Genomic DNA, 18,150 nt, shown 5'->3' with positions numbered 1-18,150 from the left:
CCGTGCTCACTGTCTTCCATACCTTGGGCTGTTGTTTTGCTGCCCTCCATGGTAGCAAATCCTAAGGGGTGAAAGTGAAGTTTGAAAACAGACCCAAGTGGTTCCGAGCCAAGTCTGCCAGAGATGTGGATTTTGACTAGAGAATAGATGGGTTTGTTTGTTTGTGTGTTTTCTGCCTCATGCTGGTCAGAAGGGTCATTTCCTCTTGGGGGGGGCATGGTGTGTGTGGTGTGCTGTTTGAAAACTCTTTTCTTTTTAAAGGTTTTAATTGTTTATTTTTAGAGAGAGGGGAAGGGAGGGAGAAAGAGAGGGAGAGAAATAGCAGTGTGTAGTTGCCTCTCACGCGCCCCACACTGGGGACTTGGCCCGAAACCAGGCATGTGCCCTGACTGGGAATCGAACCAGCGACCCTTTGGTTCACAGGCTGGTGCTCAATCCACTGAGCCACATCAGCCAGGGCTCTTGATTGTTTTACAAAGTGCCATGCACATGGAAGCAAAGAGCACTATAGAGTGAATCAGAAGGCTGCTGGTAACAAGAGTGGCAAACACCTAAAGCAAAGTATCAGCTTCAGGTTAGGGTGTATCACCTGGCCAATGCCCATGAGGGAAAGCAGGGTTGGAATATTTCCATCAGAGAAATCGGTATCGAAGTCCAAGGCCTTTCAAAGACACGGGGTATCATGTAAGCCCCTTTGGCCCCTTGGGACACATGGGGCCTGTACATCTCTTGGCAGCCAACGAAAACCACTCGTTTTCTCCTTTATCCTTAGCTCCTCCTGAGCCCTTGACCCAACTCTACACTCTCTCATCATCTCCTCACTTACTGGAAAGGCCCAAATGCCTACATGCCTTTCCTGTAAGTCCTCCTGCTGGTCCTCGAGGGAATCGTCTGTCCCCCCAGTCCATTTTTTGGTTGCTTTCTGGGGCACGGAATCTTCAGCTGGGCACTTCTCGGCAGCCCGTGGCCGGCTCCCTGGCTTGGCCTGGGGTTCTGGCTGGCCCTCACCACCTACTTTCCCTTCACCTTCGAACTCGTTCTGCTTTTCTTGTTTCCCCTTATCTGGTAGTCCCTTGCCCCGGTGCTTTTCCTCATGCCCTGTCTTCTCCTCCACTTCTGGCTTTCTTCCTTAACTGACTTTCCTTCATCTTCTCTATCTACTTCATCTTCATCTTCTGGCTTTCCCTCACTTCCCAGCTTTCCTTCATTTTCATTGTAGAGTTTTTCCAGGTTGAGATGTCTCCTCCTTTTCCTGTCCTGCAGGGACTCTGGGAAGGTTCCTCTTCCTTTTCTAGCCTTGCAGGGTGCTTGGGACAGACCTGTGGACCTGGGTGGGGTCGGCTCTCCCCAAGCCTGCAGCTGCTCACCCTGAGCAGCTCAGGGAGCTTGCACCGCATGGGGCAACGGGAGGGAGTGGACAGTGCTGGGAAGAAGGGCCATTTCCTTATGTGGTCTGGAGACTGTTTACAGAGAAGAGTTCCACAAATGTTCTGTTCTGTCCAGCATCATGGAAATAGGTGCAGAGTTTACTACAGCAGATTAGTCAGTATTGTTTTGACTATAAGGGACAGAAACCAACACCAAGTTCCTTAAGCAAAAAATAAAAGGAAAAGTTTATTGACGTCAAAGCCAGGCAGGACACTGAGAAAGCTCACCAAATCAAGGAAGAGCTGCATGCAGAACCAGGGCCCCAGGGGCTGGAATTTAGGATTACCTGCCTGGCATTGTCCCCATCTCCAGGTTTCTCTCCTCCTTGCATGTTGACTGATCTTTCCTCCTACTCCAGAAAGACCTCCCCAGTGGGCAGGAAACCTGGTTGTCACAGGCTCCAGTTCAGAAATCCCAATTTCATCTATAAATCCCAGGGAAGATCTCTGATTGGCCCTGCTCAGATCCAGCCCCACCCCTTGAGCCAATCACTGCAGTGACAGAGATGCAGTTCTAAGAATGACTGGGAGCTAAGTCACCTATCCCCTCCTGGTATGTGTGTGTATGTCATTTGTTACCAAAATAAGGGGATGGAAAGAAAGCTCACGGGCCACTTTTAACTACAACAAGGACAGTGCTGCCTTAGATGAGCTAGGAACCCACATGGTCTCCAAAATTCTCCAGGAGCCTAGAATCTAGTTTGGGAGATGAGACACAAAAATAACCAGAACGCAACAGCTTGCAGTGACTCGAAGCCTGGATATGAATAGCTGGAACTCCCCACCCACCTCATAAGCTTGTCTCTTGGGTAAAAATTAGACACTTAATGTGAAAGGGCTTTGAAAAGGCAGCAGTAACAAAGCCCTTCACAGGTCACCTGGCACACTCACACCCACCCCGGGGGTACAGCAGGGGTGCTGGAGTCAGACCCATTTTGTAGCTTCCTGAGCTACAAAATGGGCCTGATATTAGTCCCTACCTCATAGGGTTCTTGCAGAACTGGGGGACATGGGTGTCGAGTGCTCCATAGAGTGGTATACAATAGGTGCTCAGTACATGTAAGGTGTTATTATTATATCTGTCACCTGAGCCTCTTCAAACAGCTATCGGTTCAACATGGCGAGGCTGACATTCTCACTTTATAAGGAGGACACAGAGAAGTCAAGGAGTCGTCTGCTAGTAATTAGTCCTGCTGGTGACGGAAGAGCTAGGGGAGCACCTGCGCTTTATTTCCCAGGTTGGGCTCCCAAAAGGGCAGGCCTAAGTGAGGCCTGCAGAGGGCTGGGTGGAGGTGGAGGGACAACCAGTGTTCACGGAGAAGTGGGCACGTCCTTTGGGGTCATTGGCCAGGGCCTTGCTCCAAGGAGCAGGGCTGTGGGGGGATGAGCAAGCCCTCTGAGCATTATGGAGGTGGGAAGTGAAGGCAGCTTATCACCCCCAGCCTCCCTCTGACGACTCTCACGCTTGCTCCTCAGGTACGGCCACCACCTCCCCCCCACCCCCCCCAGCGTCTCTCCTGCGTGCTTGTTTACCGGACCCATGCATTCTCCTCTATAAATACCAGCTCTGGTATTTCGGGTTGGCAGCTGTTGTTGCCAGAGTGATGGCTGGGTTGACATGGGGCTCCTGACAAAACACAAGCCCCTGGAGTGTGTAGGTGTGGGGTGTGGGCGTGGGTGGTGTGTGTGGGCGGGGGGTGATTCACAGAGGGGTGGAGTGGACACGGGGCAGAAGCCAGGTGAAGTTGGTGGTGGTGTGGGGGTGAGAGAGTGTTCTCCGTGACTAGAAACTGAAAGAACATTAGGCTCTTGCTGGAAATCACCCTCTTGTTTATAAACTTGAGGCCCTGCCCTCATCAGCAGGAGGGGGGCCGAAAGGGCCTCTACTCGACTAAGGGGAAGTTGAGGCTGGGAGCCAGAACCCAGGTGCCAGTGGACACACCTGAGCAGGCCAGCTCTGGCCAATGTTGCCCTCTGCCCTTAGGGCCTGCCCGCTCATACCATCAGGCCTGCCTGGAGACCCTCCTCCTCCTCTAGGTCTGACTGGTGGACTCCTGTTCTGGGAGCCCTCCCCAACCTCTGCTGCTACCAGAGAATCTTCAGAAGAAAGGTGACTTGGAGGCTTTCTTGGGAGCAGGCCTTGTCTATCAGGAGATGACCCAAAGTCTCACCTTGGAGCGAAAAAGGAGACCCACCAACTAAATGGAAGCTGCAGCCCGGCTCTCCCCGACCACCCCTCGGGAGGGAGCAGGCACCCAAAGGCTGAGGGGGGCCTGCCAGGGGCTCCGGACGTGCTTGCTGCCCTGGTGAAGTTACCGGCAGCCCTGTCCATCTTCTGGACCTCCTAGGTTGGCCGGCCCCTCTCCCACACCTCTCACGAGCCCCCCGCCAGCCTGCGGAGGAGCGCGAAGGCCTCTTGCGGGGGAGCTGGCCTCCCCGCCCCCACGCCAGCGGCCGCCCTTTCCTGGCAGGACAGCCGGATCCTGCAGCTGTCAGGGGAGGGGCCGAGGGGGCTGATGTCAGGAGGGATACAAATAGTGCCGACGGCTGGGGGCCCTGTGTCCCCTGCTGCATCCACTTTCCAGCCGGCCGGCCGCCTGCCCGCCGCCTCCTCTGCGCCGCTCAGCCTCGCCCGCCCCGCCACGATGAGCCAGGCCTACTCTTCCAGCCAGCGCGTGTCCTCCTACCGCCGCACCTTCGGCGGGTCCCCGGCCTTCACGTTCGGCTCCCCGCTGAGCTCGCCGGTGTTCCCTCGCGCTGGCTTCGGCACCAAGGGCTCCTCGAGCTCCATGACGTCCCGCGTGTACCAGGTGTCGCGCACGTCGGGCGGGGCAGGGGGCCTGGGGTCGCTGCGGGCCAGCCGGCTGGGATCAGCCCGCGCGCCCTCCTCCTACGGCGCGGGCGAGCTGCTGGACTTCTCGCTGGCGGACGCCGTGAACCAGGAGTTCCTGACCACACGCACCAACGAGAAGGTGGAGCTGCAGGAGCTCAACGACCGCTTCGCCAACTACATCGAGAAGGTGCGCTTCCTCGAGCAGCAGAACGCGGCGCTTGCCGCCGAGGTGAACCGGCTCAAGGGCCGCGAGCCCACCCGCGTCGCCGAGATCTACGAGGAGGAGCTGCGCGAGCTGCGGCGCCAGGTGGAGGTGCTCACCAACCAGCGCTCCCGCGTCGAGCTCGAGCGCGACAACCTGATAGACGACCTGCAGCGGCTCAAGGCCAAGTGAGAACCTAGTGCTCCCAGAAACCCCTTTCCACGGGCCAAGGGCCCTCTCCTGTCCCTCGCAGGGAGAAGGCCGTCTACCTGTGTCCCCTGAGCCGAGGCGGACTCCAGGTCTCTCTCCTGTGCCCGCCCCCCACCCTCTGCAACAGAGGCGTTTCCTTGGGGACACTATGGGGCGGGAATGGGAGACCTGCGGACAGCCCTCTTTAAAAGCATCTGAAGATGATGGGGTGATGTTGGTGGCTGTCAGGCAGGCAGATGGGTGGAGGAAGGAGGCCCAGGTGCAGTTGAGGGGGACGGCGAGGTGGACAGGAGATGAGGAAACTGGGGCCAGCTTGGAAGGGCAGGGCGTGGGGAACCCAAGCAGTGGCTCTCGGCTCACCTGTGGTGAGACCCTGGGGAGGGGGTAGAGTGGGGGTCTTGGCCCCTGGGCCTGGCTGAGGCTGTGCCGCTCCACAGGGGGACCGACCGTCTTAGAGGAAAAGGGGAGAGAGAGAGGGGGCTGCAGCCCTCGGGAAGCTGAGCGGGCGGAGGGAGGGCTCCACCGGGCCCCCAGTACCAGAGGGCGGCACGTGTAGAGCGGGAGCTCTCGGGCCCTGCTTCGGACCGCCCAAGCGAGCAGGGGCACGGCCCTGCCACCCAGGTCACGAACATGGATTGAGCACCTACACAGGCCAAGCTGGGGCTGGGAACCAGGAACACAGAGGTAGATAAAATGGACAGGGTTCCTAATCCTAGGGAGGTCACAATCTGATGGGGACATAGACTTCCAGGGTGTGGCTCCAGGGCAGAGACGGGGCCACTTCCGGTCCCCTCCCTGGTTGGGCGGGGCCTCCTTTCCCCGTTCTCAGCCCACTCTCTGGGTGGCGCCCCGCCCCCAGGAGTCGGCTCCAGGGCCAGGTTCATCCCCACCAACTGTCTGTCGGTCCTCACCAGGCTGCAAGAGGAGATTCAACTGAAAGAAGAAGCAGAGAACAACCTGGCTGCCTTCCGATCGGTGAGCCCTGTTTGAACCCCCGGCAGCCTTACCCCTTCTGTCCCTTTGTGTGGCCCCTGGTCTCCCTTGGCCCCCCCCAGTGATCAGTCACCCTCTTCCTCTTGCTCGACCATCCCCAGGATGTGGATGCAGCCACTCTAGCTCGAATTGACCTGGAGCGCAGGATCGAATCTCTCAACGAGGAAATCGCCTTCCTTAAGAAAGTGCACGAAGAGGTATGCTCCGGGCCTCCTCCTCCGCGGGGTCCTTGGACGCTGGTGAAAGCCAGCGGAGAGGGAGAAAGGCGGTGCCGGGCTCTAGCTGGGTGCGGGGGTGTGAGGGTGCTTGCTGTGTGGGGCCTGGTCCGAGACTGAAGCGCAGATGCCACCCCACCCTGCAGGAGATCCGAGAGCTCCAGGCCCAGCTCCAGGAGCAGCAGGTCCACGTGGAGATGGACATGACCAAGCCAGACCTCACTGCCGCCCTCAGGGACATCCGGGCCCAGTACGAGTCCATTGCGGCTAAGAACATCTCCGAAGCCGAGGAGTGGTACAAGTCCAAGGTGGGCGGCCTGGCCCCTAGCCCGGTTTGGAAGCGCTCCCAGGGGCTCCGTCCTTGGGGAGGAGGGTGAGCCTGGGTCTCCACGCTTCCTTGCCCACCCCGACCTGCGTCCTGCATCCTCCTTACCTCGGGGCCCCTGTCCGCCCCTAGGTGTCCGACCTGACCCAGGCAGCCAACAAGAACAACGATGCGCTGCGCCAGGCCAAGCAGGAGATGATGGAGTACCGACACCAGATCCAGTCCTACACCTGCGAGATCGACGCCCTCAAGGGCACGGTGAGCCCCTGTCTGCCTCTGCCTCTGCCTCTGCCTCTGCCTCTGCCTCGCCCTGCCCAGCCCTTCCTGCCCGCAGCTCACACCCTCACTCTGTGACCTCGGGCCCAGCGCACGCCCTCTCTGGGCCTCTGTCTCCTCAGGTCCACCACGGGGGTAAAAACAGGTGGGCTGCCAGCTGGGCTCTCAGGACGTCATGAGGCACCCACGTGGGGGCTGAACAGCAGTGCTGGCTTTTATCGGTCCCACTCTCCGAGCCACCACACCACACTTGGTTTGAGGTCAGGGTTCCACAGCTCCCGGACCTACCTGACCATCTGGGCTTGCCCCCAGCCCTGAGGCTGTCTTTCCCCCATCCTGGACCCCCAGTTTCCACCCCCCCCAACTTCCCATAGCCTGACCTTGACCGGTGGGTGTCCCTCCCCTGCAGAACGACTCCCTGATGAGGCAGATGCGGGAGCTGGAGGACCGCTACGCTAGTGAGGCCAGCGGCTACCAGGACAACATCGCTCGCCTAGAGGAGGAGATCCGCCACCTCAAGGATGAGATGGCCCGCCACCTGCGCGAGTACCAGGACCTGCTCAACGTCAAGATGGCCCTGGATGTGGAGATCGCCACCTACCGGAAGCTGCTGGAGGGCGAGGAGAGCCGGTGAGGGCCAAGGCGGGGCTGGCTGGCGGTGGGGTTCTGAGGGGCGCTGGGGGGCCCTCCCGTTCCTACCCTGGGCGGGGGGCACTCAGCATCACCTCAACAAGATCTGGAAACAGTTTTATACAAGAAGTCGCCACTCCACTAATTGCAGGGAATTAACCAAGGCCACCTGGGTAACATTCGTGATTTAATTAATAGCTTTTACAAAAAGAGAAATATAACTATTCCCTCATCTACCTTCAGGATTAAGAAACAGCAGCATAAAACCATGTTCAGCAAACGGTAATAAAACATTACTGCCAGTCGAGGGAGAGATGAGAGCAAAGTGGGAAATGACAAGGCAGGAAAGGGAGGGGCAGACGGAGACAGCGACAGCGGGAGTGACGGAGAGCCTTGGATACAGGCCAAGAGTGAGGGTGCAGGCGTGTGCACCGAGGCCGCACATGCGTGCACACACGCACACACACCGGTGCCGATCACAGAAGTCTCAGAACGACACGCTCAGACATGTCGACTCACCTCCAGACACTGAAAACGGCATGCGACTGGTAGGGGACACGGGGTCACCTGCTGGGGTGGAGGAGCTGCTCTGTGTCCCGATTTGGACTCCTGGTCACACGGGGTAGACAGCGGTCAAACCCCACCGGACTGCACACTGAAGGTCCCTGCACTTCACTGTTTGTGAACTTAACCTCAATTTAAGACGGGTCATGAACTCAAAGTACATGATGCTCGTGGATACTCATACAAACGATAATACCACAGGTTTTCAAAAATCAGCAGACATGTGTGGATGCAGACTTACACACAGAATTCGGGTTTCATAGAATAACACCCATATGGAATGACCTTCGAGGTGATTCAATGGCAGTGCCTGGAACGTGGCCTTGGGTGGGTGGGCCAGGGGCTCCCAGCCCCGCTGGAGGGTGGGTGTCCCCCAGAGCTGCTGTCCACTCTCCTGCGTTGTCAGGAGCGAGAAGGACACCCCAGAGAACTGGAGAGTGCAGCGGGGTTGGGGGTGTGGGGGTCGCATCAGAAGGTGAGAGGTGGAACGGGTGATCCTGCCAGAGGGACAGACCCTGGGACAGCTGAATGTGGCCCCAGACCCCATGTCCTGAGCAATGTGACAGTGAGGGTGCTGGGACCGCTGAGGACAGTGTTTAGGCAGGACCAGGGCCAGTTTCGGTAGGTGGTCACAGGGAGAGATGGGGGTCCTAACCCTGTGGGGATTCGATCTCTCCCCTTGCAGGATCAACCTCCCTATCCAGACCTTCTCTGCCCTCAACTTCCGAGGTGAGTCTGGGGGCAGGGACCTGGCATGGGCACTGCCGGGAGGGGAGGACGGAACTGTGAGGACAGGACTGGGGTCTGGGGAGAGAAGGGGGCTGCTGCGGGGCTGGGGGGAGTTTAGGTAGAGGCGTCTTCTGACAAAGAGGTCGTTTTATTTCATTATCTCATCGTATTGTGGTGACCATGTGCCCCGCACCTTCTGGAAGTGTGGAACATCAGCAAACAGCTTCTGTCTCTCTTTTTAAAATGGATTTGAGAGAGAGAGATCAATTTGCTATTCCACTTATTTATGCATTCGTTGGTTGATTCTCATTGGTGCCCTGAGTGGGGATCGAACCCACAACCTTAGTGTATCAGGACAATGCTCTGACCAACTGACCTACCTGGCCAGGGCCAACTTCTGTTTCTTGATATACCCAAACTCGGAGGGAGCCAGGGGTGTCCTTGGGGGCCTGGCAGCAGAAGCATCTAGAACCATACCCCCTGGGCTATAGAGCACCCACCACCCACTGTCTTTTTTGTAAGTTGCCAAATGCCACCCCACGCCGCTACCCCTACCCCTTGCAGCTGCTTGTGGAACACCTCCCATGTGCTGGAGCGAGCTGCTGGATGCCCCTTTAGAACAATGAAGCCAAACCCTAGTGAAGCCAAACAATTAGGAGAAGGAGCTCCCAGGGCACGCTGCCATTCTGCCATTAGTAACATCGAGGTTGTGTGGCTTTCCAACCCTGGAGAACAGAGAAACACGCTGTAATGATACATTAGGAAAGGAAGTTGCAGTTCTTGGCAGCTTTGCCTTTCCTAGATCGAACCATTTGCATCTTCGATGTTCGTTTCCATCAGGAAAAGAGGAAAAGAACACGTGCTGGCTCCGCGGAGCTTCAGCGCTTGCCACGGGCTGGTGGCGCGCTGGGGAGATCCATGAACAGACACTCTTAACACCAGGGACCTGAGTGTGACCCCTCCTATAAAACCCAGAACCTCTCTTTTTAGTTAGGAGTTTATGCAGGCACCGAGGGTGAGCCTTGCTTTGAAAACTGCTTCAGGCTTTTTTTGAGATCGATGGTCCCATGACCATGACAGGACGAGTATCATTGTCACCATCTCACAGTGAAGAAACGGAGTCACAGCCGGGCATGCCTCTGGCTGCCAGCACACTGAGTCGATTGATGACTCCTGCCCATCTCTCTCTTGCTGAGACATCAAGTTGCTCATCCAGAGTCTTCAAGGGGCTGGGCTCCATGGGGCACTCTAAGACAGGGTCCTGGGACTGGGCTTTGGAGTTCTCACTGTCAGAGTAGGAATTCACGCAGGGCTCTCCTGCAGCCCAGAGGGGGAGGGGGAGCAAGGAGATGTGTGGGGGATGGGAGTGCTGCGTGGCCTGGGCCTTCAGGGTCCTTCCCCCCTGGACCACCCATCCGCTGGTTCCCAGTCCTGTCTCAGCCGTGGGGCTAAGCCTGGGGGCTGCAGGGCCACCCCCTGGGCTCACGGACAGGTGGTAAAGGCCTGCTGAAAAGGCACCCGGTCCATCTGGAGGGGAAGTCTTCCAGGCTCCGCCCTATGGGGGACCAGGGCTGGACTCCCAGCCCCGGGAGCAGCCTGGGCCTGGACTGGTTGGGCTGAGCGTGTGGATGGGTCTGTTCCAGAAACAAGCCCCGAGCAAAGGAGTTCTGAGGTCCACACCAAGAAGACAGTGATGATCAAGACGATTGAGACCCGGGATGGGGAGGTGAGCCGTCTCCCCGGTCCCTTAGGCTTGGCGGGGGCCGTGGGGTGTGTCTGGGGGGCTGTCAGCCAGGTGTTTCCCACCAGCTGTGCTTGTGTGAGTCCGTGTCTGAAGGAGAGGGGGGTCCTGCTGTTCTGGGAGCGGGGGTGGCCGGCTGTGTCTCTGTTCTCCTGCTTGCACTGGATTGCACTGGGTTTCTCTTCCTCCCTAGGTCGTCAGTGAGGCCACGCAGCAGCAGCACGAGGTGCTCTAAAGCCAGAGACCCCCCTGCCACCAGAGACCGTCCTTGCCCCTAGACTCACCGCCCCCTGAAGCCAGCCTCCTCCCACCCCAGCACAGTGCTCCCTCACAGCCTCTGACCCCCGCTCACCAGCCACCGCTCCTGGTCCCCACAGGGCGCATGGCCCATCCCTGCCCCACAGGGAGCCCCCAGCAGTGCGAGTCCTGGATGATGGAAGTGAGCCGGCCTGGCTCTTGGCCAGAGCTAGGGTGAGCTGGGCAGGGCCCGGGTGGAGCCTCGGCAGGGCAGTGACCCTGCCCCTCCACCTCCGTGACCTCAGGCCTCGGCCTCTGGCTTTGGAGAGGGACCCCCATCCCAGCAGGGCGTTGGGACCCACGGGGTGGACCTCCCCACTCCCCAGCCTGGGTCAGAAAACAGAAAGGGCCTCCTCAGCAAGCTGGGTGGGTAACTGGGGGACTAGTCCCCTATGGAGACTAGGGGACATCAGATTCACCCCGTAGTCCCTGTGGAGACTGGGGGCACTACAGTCACCCCAGAGTCCCTTCCACTCCCAAGGTAAGCTTAGAAAGCAGGGGCTGCAAGACGGAACCCCCGAAGGTGCCAGATGTGGGAGCATGCAGTTCAGAAGGAGAGAGGGTGGGCGAGATGCTGAGAGGAGAGGAGAGGAGAGAGGCAAGAGTGGTCTCGGGCAGGTGGCAGGGGCGCCCACCTCCCTGTCCTGCCCCTCCCCCGCTGCGGGGGCTCGGCAGAAACAATAAACAGATAAGCACAAGCCTAGCATGGCCCCCGTTGTGGTGACTGCGGGGTCTCCTCTAGCAGCTCCCTGGGGCCCTGTCAAACCGAGTGATGGACCATGATGGACCGTGTGCTGCCCTCCTGCCCACACAGACTGTCCCTCAGGGCCCGTCACCTCTTCTGTCCCCAGAGCCTCCCAGCCGTGCTGTGTGTGTGTAGCTTATGGGGGAGGGAGCTGGACAAGGGGTGTGTGCTGGGGGACCGCAAATACCTCCTACTGGGCCCCAATTCTGGGACTGCCTCCCCTGGGCCTCCATCCCCTTTGGATCATCAAAGCCCGGGGGCGCCCCCTGCGACTCTTTTTGAAGGTCGCCACCACCGCTCCCTGCAGACGGGCTGTGAAGTAGGGCTCCTCCCGCGTTCCTTCCGCAGAGAAGAAGCATACAGCCTTCCCATTAAACCTGCCCGAGCGCCTTTTGTGCGTGCACAAGGGCCAATTCAGGAAAAACAACCATGTTAAGAAAAATGAAAAGCTTTATCCTGTTCTTGGAGAAGAAGACCCAATACTCTAAAGATATTCATTCATCCTTCATTGATTTATCATTTTGTTTAAAGATTGTATTTATTTGCTTTTAGAGAAGGTCAAGGAGGGAGAAAAGGAGGGAGGGAAACATCAATGTGTGGTTGCCTCTGGTGCGCCACGTACTGGAGACCTGGCCTGCAATGCAGGCATGTGCCCTAAGTGGGAACTGAACTGGTGACCCTTTGGTTCTCAGGCTGGCGTTCAATCCACTGAGCCACACCAGAGAGGGCTAATTTATCATTTTAATGCAATGCTGTCTCAGTTAAAATACTGAAGGGAAACTGGGGGAGAATTGGGGGAGCGGGGAGGGAAACATAGGACAGATGAAAAGAAAATGAGAAGCTGTGGAACAGAACATTCACACCAATATGTCAGGGTTTCTGTGGGAAACCTTCATTATTCAGCACAGAGCCTGGGGCAGGTGGGTAGCTGTGGGGGATGGGATGAAGGCTGTCTCTCTCCACTCCGTCCAGAAGTACATTCCAGGTGGGTCAATGGTTCGGGAAGCTTGATGACTCTGAGGAGGTGTCAGGCTTCCTGCCACGCCCCACAGATTTAGGGACTTCCCTTTAGAGGTGGGAAGAGAGCAGAGATCACAAACAATAAATTCGGACTGTCTGTAAGTGAAATAAATGTAATGGGGTCTTAGATCAAAGTGCTTAGTCTGATGTTCCTAAGTTGCTTTTTAAAAAAGATTTAATTAATTTATTTACTTAGTAGAGAAGGGAAAGGAGGGAGAAATAGAGGAAAATCCCTGTGTGGTTGTGTCATGTGCGCCCCCTACTGGGGGCCTGGCCTGCAACCCAGGCATGTGCCCTCACTGGGAATCAAATCAGCAATCCTTTGATTCACAGACCAGCACTCAATCCACTGAGCCACACCAGCTAGGATTGATGTTCCTAAGTTTTTTCCCCCAAGAAACTTCAAAAAGCCTTGGTGGTATCTGTCTTTCTCCCTTCCTTGGATGCATTCCTCACTCGCAAGTTGCCCCTTCCTCTCTGGGCTATGGAGTCCCTCTCTCTAAGAAGGCCCCCTTCTCCTGGGTATTTCTTCCCCTTTGCCCTGGGAACATCTGGGGCTACACCCCTGGTCCCCGCCCTCAGCCACTGTTGACTCGTGGTCATCAATTCCCCGCAGCGTTCTGATGGGGTGAGCCCTGCAGGCCCCGAACTGCCCTGATCGACCTGGAGCAGGGCTCCAAGTGAAACGAGAAGGGGCATTTATTTCTAGGGTCTTCACGCTGGGGTAGAGGAGGAGGGATGGGTGAGGGGCCCTGTGCCCTTGAACTTGCCGGGGTCCCTGCAATCTGAGCTGGTCTCTAAGGAAAGCACCTGGAGAAGGCGGGGCCCTGGTGGATAAGAGGCGGTATGTGTACCTGTGAGTGATTTCTGGAGCCTCTCCGCTCCTTCTTTCCCCGGAATGAGGTCTGTGCACTCAACTACCCCACAGAGGGCAAAGGGACACGTGGGTCAGGGAAGGTCTGAGAGGCAGCCCCCATCCTCCAAAGAAAAGCTTAGATGCAGACTAGTTGCCGCCAAGGTGGAGGGAGTGTAAGAATCTTACACTCGGAGTCAGAACTCAAAGGCACCGATCCCCACAATGCCAAAGTCCCTTCCCCAGCCTTGCCCCGACACCTTGATGAGCAGTCATCGGGCTCTGCTTGAATGTCTCTGGTGGCAGGGAACTCACTACCTCCAGGGTGGCCCCTTCCAGCTGAGCACTGCTCTGAAAGTCAGAAAGCCCTCCCTTCTCAGCACGCATCTGCGTCCCGTGACGACAAAACACATGTCTTCAGAGGAGAGAGGAGGCCCAGACCCGCCCAGGCCCCATAGGAGGGAAGCATTCTCTGAGCAGGGCCCTCCTGGGCCTCGAAACTCTGGTTCCGAGTCCTCGGCTTTGTCTCTCTCCTTGGGAGCTGGACAGTGACCCAAGGAAGCCAGGGTGGAGGGACAGGTGCAGTGCTCCTAGAGAACAGACAGAAATAACCAGAGACCTGGGTCTCCTGTGGTCACACACACACACACACACACACACACACCCGCATCATCGCCATGGCAAAGCATCTCCTGCTGCAGGGGGCACTTGGCATCTTCTCCTTCAGGGCTCCGAGCGCTGAGAAATGAGAGGGCTCCCAGAGGATCGACAGGCTTCCCACAGGAGCCATGGGGCCAGGTCCAGACCAACCCAGACCCCACCTGAGGGCGCGGAGGACTAGGAAGGGCTGTGGAGGCAAATATGGCCCTACGTCAGGAGCTAAGGCCTCGGTGGGCACTTTCCGACCCTGTCTGTCTGTCTGTCCACCCAGTCTACCTTCCCCCCACTAGCCCCTCGAGACAATACAGGACATCCATGTACCACTTCCTCGTCCTTCTCTCTCCATGAGCTTGCCCAGGACACATATGCAAATACAAATAGATCAGCGACCTTCGGTCCCACACCTAAAATGCCAGCTACCCAAGGGCCAGGTTTTTATTGGTTTTATTCACTCCGGTATTCCTGGTGCCCAGAAGAGTGCCTGGTCCAGAGAAGGTGCTCATTAAATATTTAAATACCTGTTGAATGAATACCCACTGAGTGCTTGTATTTGCTTTTCTCTAAATTAAATATTTATCAGAAAAGTCGATGGCCCCCACTTCATTCACTCATTCAACCAACCTTTACTGAGCTTTTACCATGTTCTGGGCACATGGTGTGACATTGTGAGGAGGAGGAAGCTCTCCACTGCCCAGAGAGGTGGGGAGACCTGCCAAGGTCACACAGCCTGTCTGTGGCAGAGGAGGACTGGGCCCCAGGCTCCTTGGCCTCCGCGGCCCAGATCTCTTTCCATGACACCATAGGCTTGTGATCGCTAGTCAGCGCAGACTGGCAGCACCCGCCCAGCCCGGCGCCAGGCCGCGGGGCACTGTGGGGCCCATTCTGAGGGACAGATGAGCGCCTTGCAGACAGCTGCCCTGGGCGGCAGGCGGGGGCCAGTCGAATAGCTTCCTGCTGTCACATCAGCTGGTGCGGGCTCCTCCAGGAGAGGGCGCCAGTGACTGGAGCAGGTCAGCGCCTTCCCTTCCCAGGCCCACAGGCTGCTGCGTGCCCAGTGAAGAATGCCCTGTCGCAAATACTGGGCGGAAACCCACAAGCCATGTTCCAGGCCCTGGGCCGGGCCCTTTGTAAATAGTTAATATTTATTTTAATATTTAATATAATAATTTAAAGCCATTACAAAAACCCAAGTCAGGTCATGTAATTCCTCGGCTCCAAACCCTCTGCGACTACTCTCGGGGTCACTAGGGTTAGAAGTGCCTCGGTGGACAAGGCCTGCGCGAGGCTAGGCTGCTGACCTCACACCCCTCCACTGTCCCTGCCACTCCGTCTCGCCCTGCTGGCCTCCTGGCTCCGCTTGGCACCCCCTCTGCCTGGAGCAGTCCTGCCCAGACCTCTGCGCCAGTCGTCCCCTCACCCAGTGGGGCTCTAACCACCCTATTCGTAAACGCAACCCCCAGCACATCCCTGTCCCTTACCGCCAGCACCCCCTTTTGTCTTTCCCACAGTGCTCATCTCCTCCTAAATATCGTTTTTGAAAAGATTTTATTTATTTCTTTTTAGAGAGAGGGCAAAGGAGGGAGAAAGAGAGGAAAAGAAGCATCGATTGGTTGCCTCTCATGTGCGCCCCAACGGGAGACTGGACCCACAACCTGGGCATGTGCCCTGACCAGGATTCGAACCAACAAATTTCTGCTTTGCGGGACAAGGCCCAACCAGCTGGGCCACACTCGTCAGGGCCTAAATATCTGCATAATTTCTTTATTTCTTTATACTTGTTTGTCTCCTTCCTCAAATATAAGCAACACAAGGGCAGGAATCCTTGACTGTTTTGTTCACTGCTGTACCTCTAGTGCCTAGAACAGCACCAGGCACATAGTAGGTACTCAGAAACATTTGTGGAATGGCCCTGGCTGGGTGGTTCAGCAGGCTAATGCATCATCCTAATACACTAAAGTTCTGGGCTTGGTCCCCTGCCAGGCCACCTACAAGCAACATTTTTTTAAAATTAAAAAAAAATGTTGTTTAATGAATGAATAAATCTTGAGTTGGGTCACCTCCAATTTATAGATGGGGAAACTGAGGCTTAGAGATGTCAAGATCACACAGGTTTTTGGTTCAACCAACCAACCCGCCAACCCGCCAACATGTACAGACCACCTACTGCATCCTATGCAAATTGTAGGTGGCTCTGGGTTGTTCGTTTTTAAAAACAGTCTCTGGTCCTCTGCTCCTGATGCCCCATCTGCTTGCAATGTCTTGCCCCTACATTTTAACCTATTTTTTTTAGAATTCAATTTATGGTTAAGAATTCAATCCACCATCAGTGGTTGCCTGCAAAGGGGGATGCACAGGCAACTATTTAGGATGATCAGGCTGTTGTGTATGGTCCTGGGGCAGCAGACACACGATACAGGATTCTTTGCATATTTCAAAGCTGGAGAACGAGAACGGCGCAGCACAAAGAGGAAGCTCTGATGTATGCAAACGACAACAAAGGATGCCATTCCACAAGGCTCTACTCCCTGTGGACACAACTCCGTGTGTAAACAGTTTCTTCTCCGCCCTCTCCACGGACACACACAAGCACGTGCCGGCTCCGGTCTCCCAGGATGAAGGCGGGGGTAACAGGTAATGGCCACCTTGAGAGTCCTCATCTCCATCTCCAAGGGACCCAAGGCTCCTCCTGTGGCTCCTGTCTGCCTTCCCAGGCTTTATCTCTCAGGGTTCAAGGTCATACCTGGATCTCTCATCTGGGCTTAAAAAAAAACAAAACAACTTTTCATTTTGAGATAATCGTAGATTCACGTGTGGTTACAATACGGAGATACAGAGAACAATACCCTCTTCACCTGGTTTTCCCCAGTGGTAACATCTTGCATAAATATAATACAATATCAAGCCCTGGCTGCTGTGGCTCAGCGCATTGAGCACTGGCCTGTGAACCAGAGGGTTGCAGGCTCAGTCCCAGTCAGGGCACATGCCTGGGTTGTGGGCCAGGTCCCCAGTTGGGGTGTGCAAGGGGCAACCACACATTGATGTTTCTCTCCCTCTCTCCCTCCTTTCCCCTCTCTCTAAAAGTAAAGAAATAAGATCTTTAAAATATATATATATATATAATACAACATCACAACTAGGAAATTGCCATTGATACAGTTCACCCACTTTCTTCAGACTTTACCAGGTTTATATGCACTCATTTGTGCGTGTGTGTGTGTGTGCGTGCACTCACTTGCACACATGTGCATGCATTTAGTTCTGTGCAGTTTTATCACACGCACATCCATGTGACCACAGCCACAGTCAAGATACAGAACAGTCCCGTCAGGAATTCTCACTAGGACTTCAAAAGTGGTTTTGCCCTGTCTTTATGTTCCTCAATTGCAACCCTTCAACACACCAGCCCCCTGGGACGCTCGTTAGACAGGCAGCCTCCTGGACCTTCCCAACACCCCCGCTGCACCTACATCTCCGGGGGTGAGGCTCGGTGATCTGTATTCTTTACAGGCACCTATGCTGAGATCCACCGCTCTAACTGACCTCCAGCTACCCCATCTGCAACCCACCCTCCACGCTGTGGCTGCCAGAAGGATCCTTCTAAAACACAGCTCTGGCCATGGTGTCCTGCCGCTTAACACTCTGCAGTGGCACCCAACTGTCATCAGGATGCGACTTTAGCAAGAAAAGCTCCCAGGGTCAGGCCCCATTTCCCACCTCCACTCACCCCTCCTCCGCACTGCAGCTCAATCCCTCCAAACTCCTCTGGTTCCTAGAACACATCGCCTGCTTTATCATGTTTCAGTTTCGGTCCTGCTGTTCCTTCTGCCTAGAACGTCCTTCCCCCTCTTCTCTAGGGCAGAGCTGCAACCCTATTCAACTCTGCATTTTTACAGATGACTTGGTTGAGAGAGGCTTGATGTCACCCAGCAAGTACAGGCAGGAGCAGCTGGGAGCCAGAATCCACCTGACTCCTGCTCCTGGTCTTACTGTTTACCACACAGTCATGGAGGCTGCGGGAGGCCGCTGGCCTCTCCTCTCGGGCTGTCTGCTCACCCCCACTGGGCCTTCCTTCCCATCTGTCTCTCAGACATCTCACCCAAGACCTTCTGTCCCTCTCCCTAGCTGAGTGGACCTGGGACTCAGGGGCCTGAGGGGAGGGAGGAAAGGAAATGGGACCGAGCGGGAGGGTAACCCGACTCCTCCACGAGTGGGCTTGGGTGCAGACACACCACGAGGGAGGGGGCCGGGAATCCGTTAAGCTTGAGGGGGTGCAGGGGGGCTCCTGGAGGGAGGGAAGGAGCAGAGTGGAGTCCAAGTCCCCTCCTCTGCCGCCCCCTCCCTCCACAGCTCCCTCGAAACTGGAGCCGGGGGGCCTAAAAATAGCCCCCGAGGAGCAATTGCCAGCAGGCCGCCCTGGTGACCTTCTGGGT

The 18,150-nt window shown here is 56.4% G+C and overlaps 1 protein-coding gene and 1 pseudogene across 1 annotated transcript; one reads left to right on the top strand and one right to left on the bottom strand.

Annotated features, from left to right (window-relative positions):
- Positions 1–664: 664 nt before the first annotated feature.
- LOC123827810 lies at positions 665–1,759 on the bottom strand (annotated as a pseudogene).
- A 2,209-nt stretch (positions 1,760–3,968) lies between these two features.
- Positions 3,969–11,145, top strand: DES (desmin). Its single transcript, XM_045853102.1, has 9 exons — positions 3,969–4,650; positions 5,587–5,647; positions 5,767–5,862; positions 6,027–6,188; positions 6,338–6,463; positions 6,891–7,111; positions 8,361–8,404; positions 10,048–10,130; positions 10,339–11,145. The coding sequence occupies exons 1-9, from the start codon at positions 4,073–4,075 to the stop codon at positions 10,378–10,380; spliced, it is 1,413 nt and encodes a 470-aa protein (XP_045709058.1). The 5' UTR covers positions 3,969–4,072; the 3' UTR covers positions 10,381–11,145.
- The last annotated feature ends 7,005 nt before the right edge of the window (positions 11,146–18,150 follow it).

Source organism: Phyllostomus hastatus, unplaced genomic scaffold, assembly GCF_019186645.2.
Source record: "Phyllostomus hastatus isolate PE091 unplaced genomic scaffold, TTU_PhHast_1.1 phas_contig_137, whole genome shotgun sequence".
Lineage (NCBI taxonomy): Eukaryota > Metazoa > Chordata > Mammalia > Chiroptera > Phyllostomidae > Phyllostomus > Phyllostomus hastatus.
The sequence above is the reverse complement of the archived record's forward strand: the minus strand, read 5'-3'. Positions and strand labels throughout refer to the sequence as shown.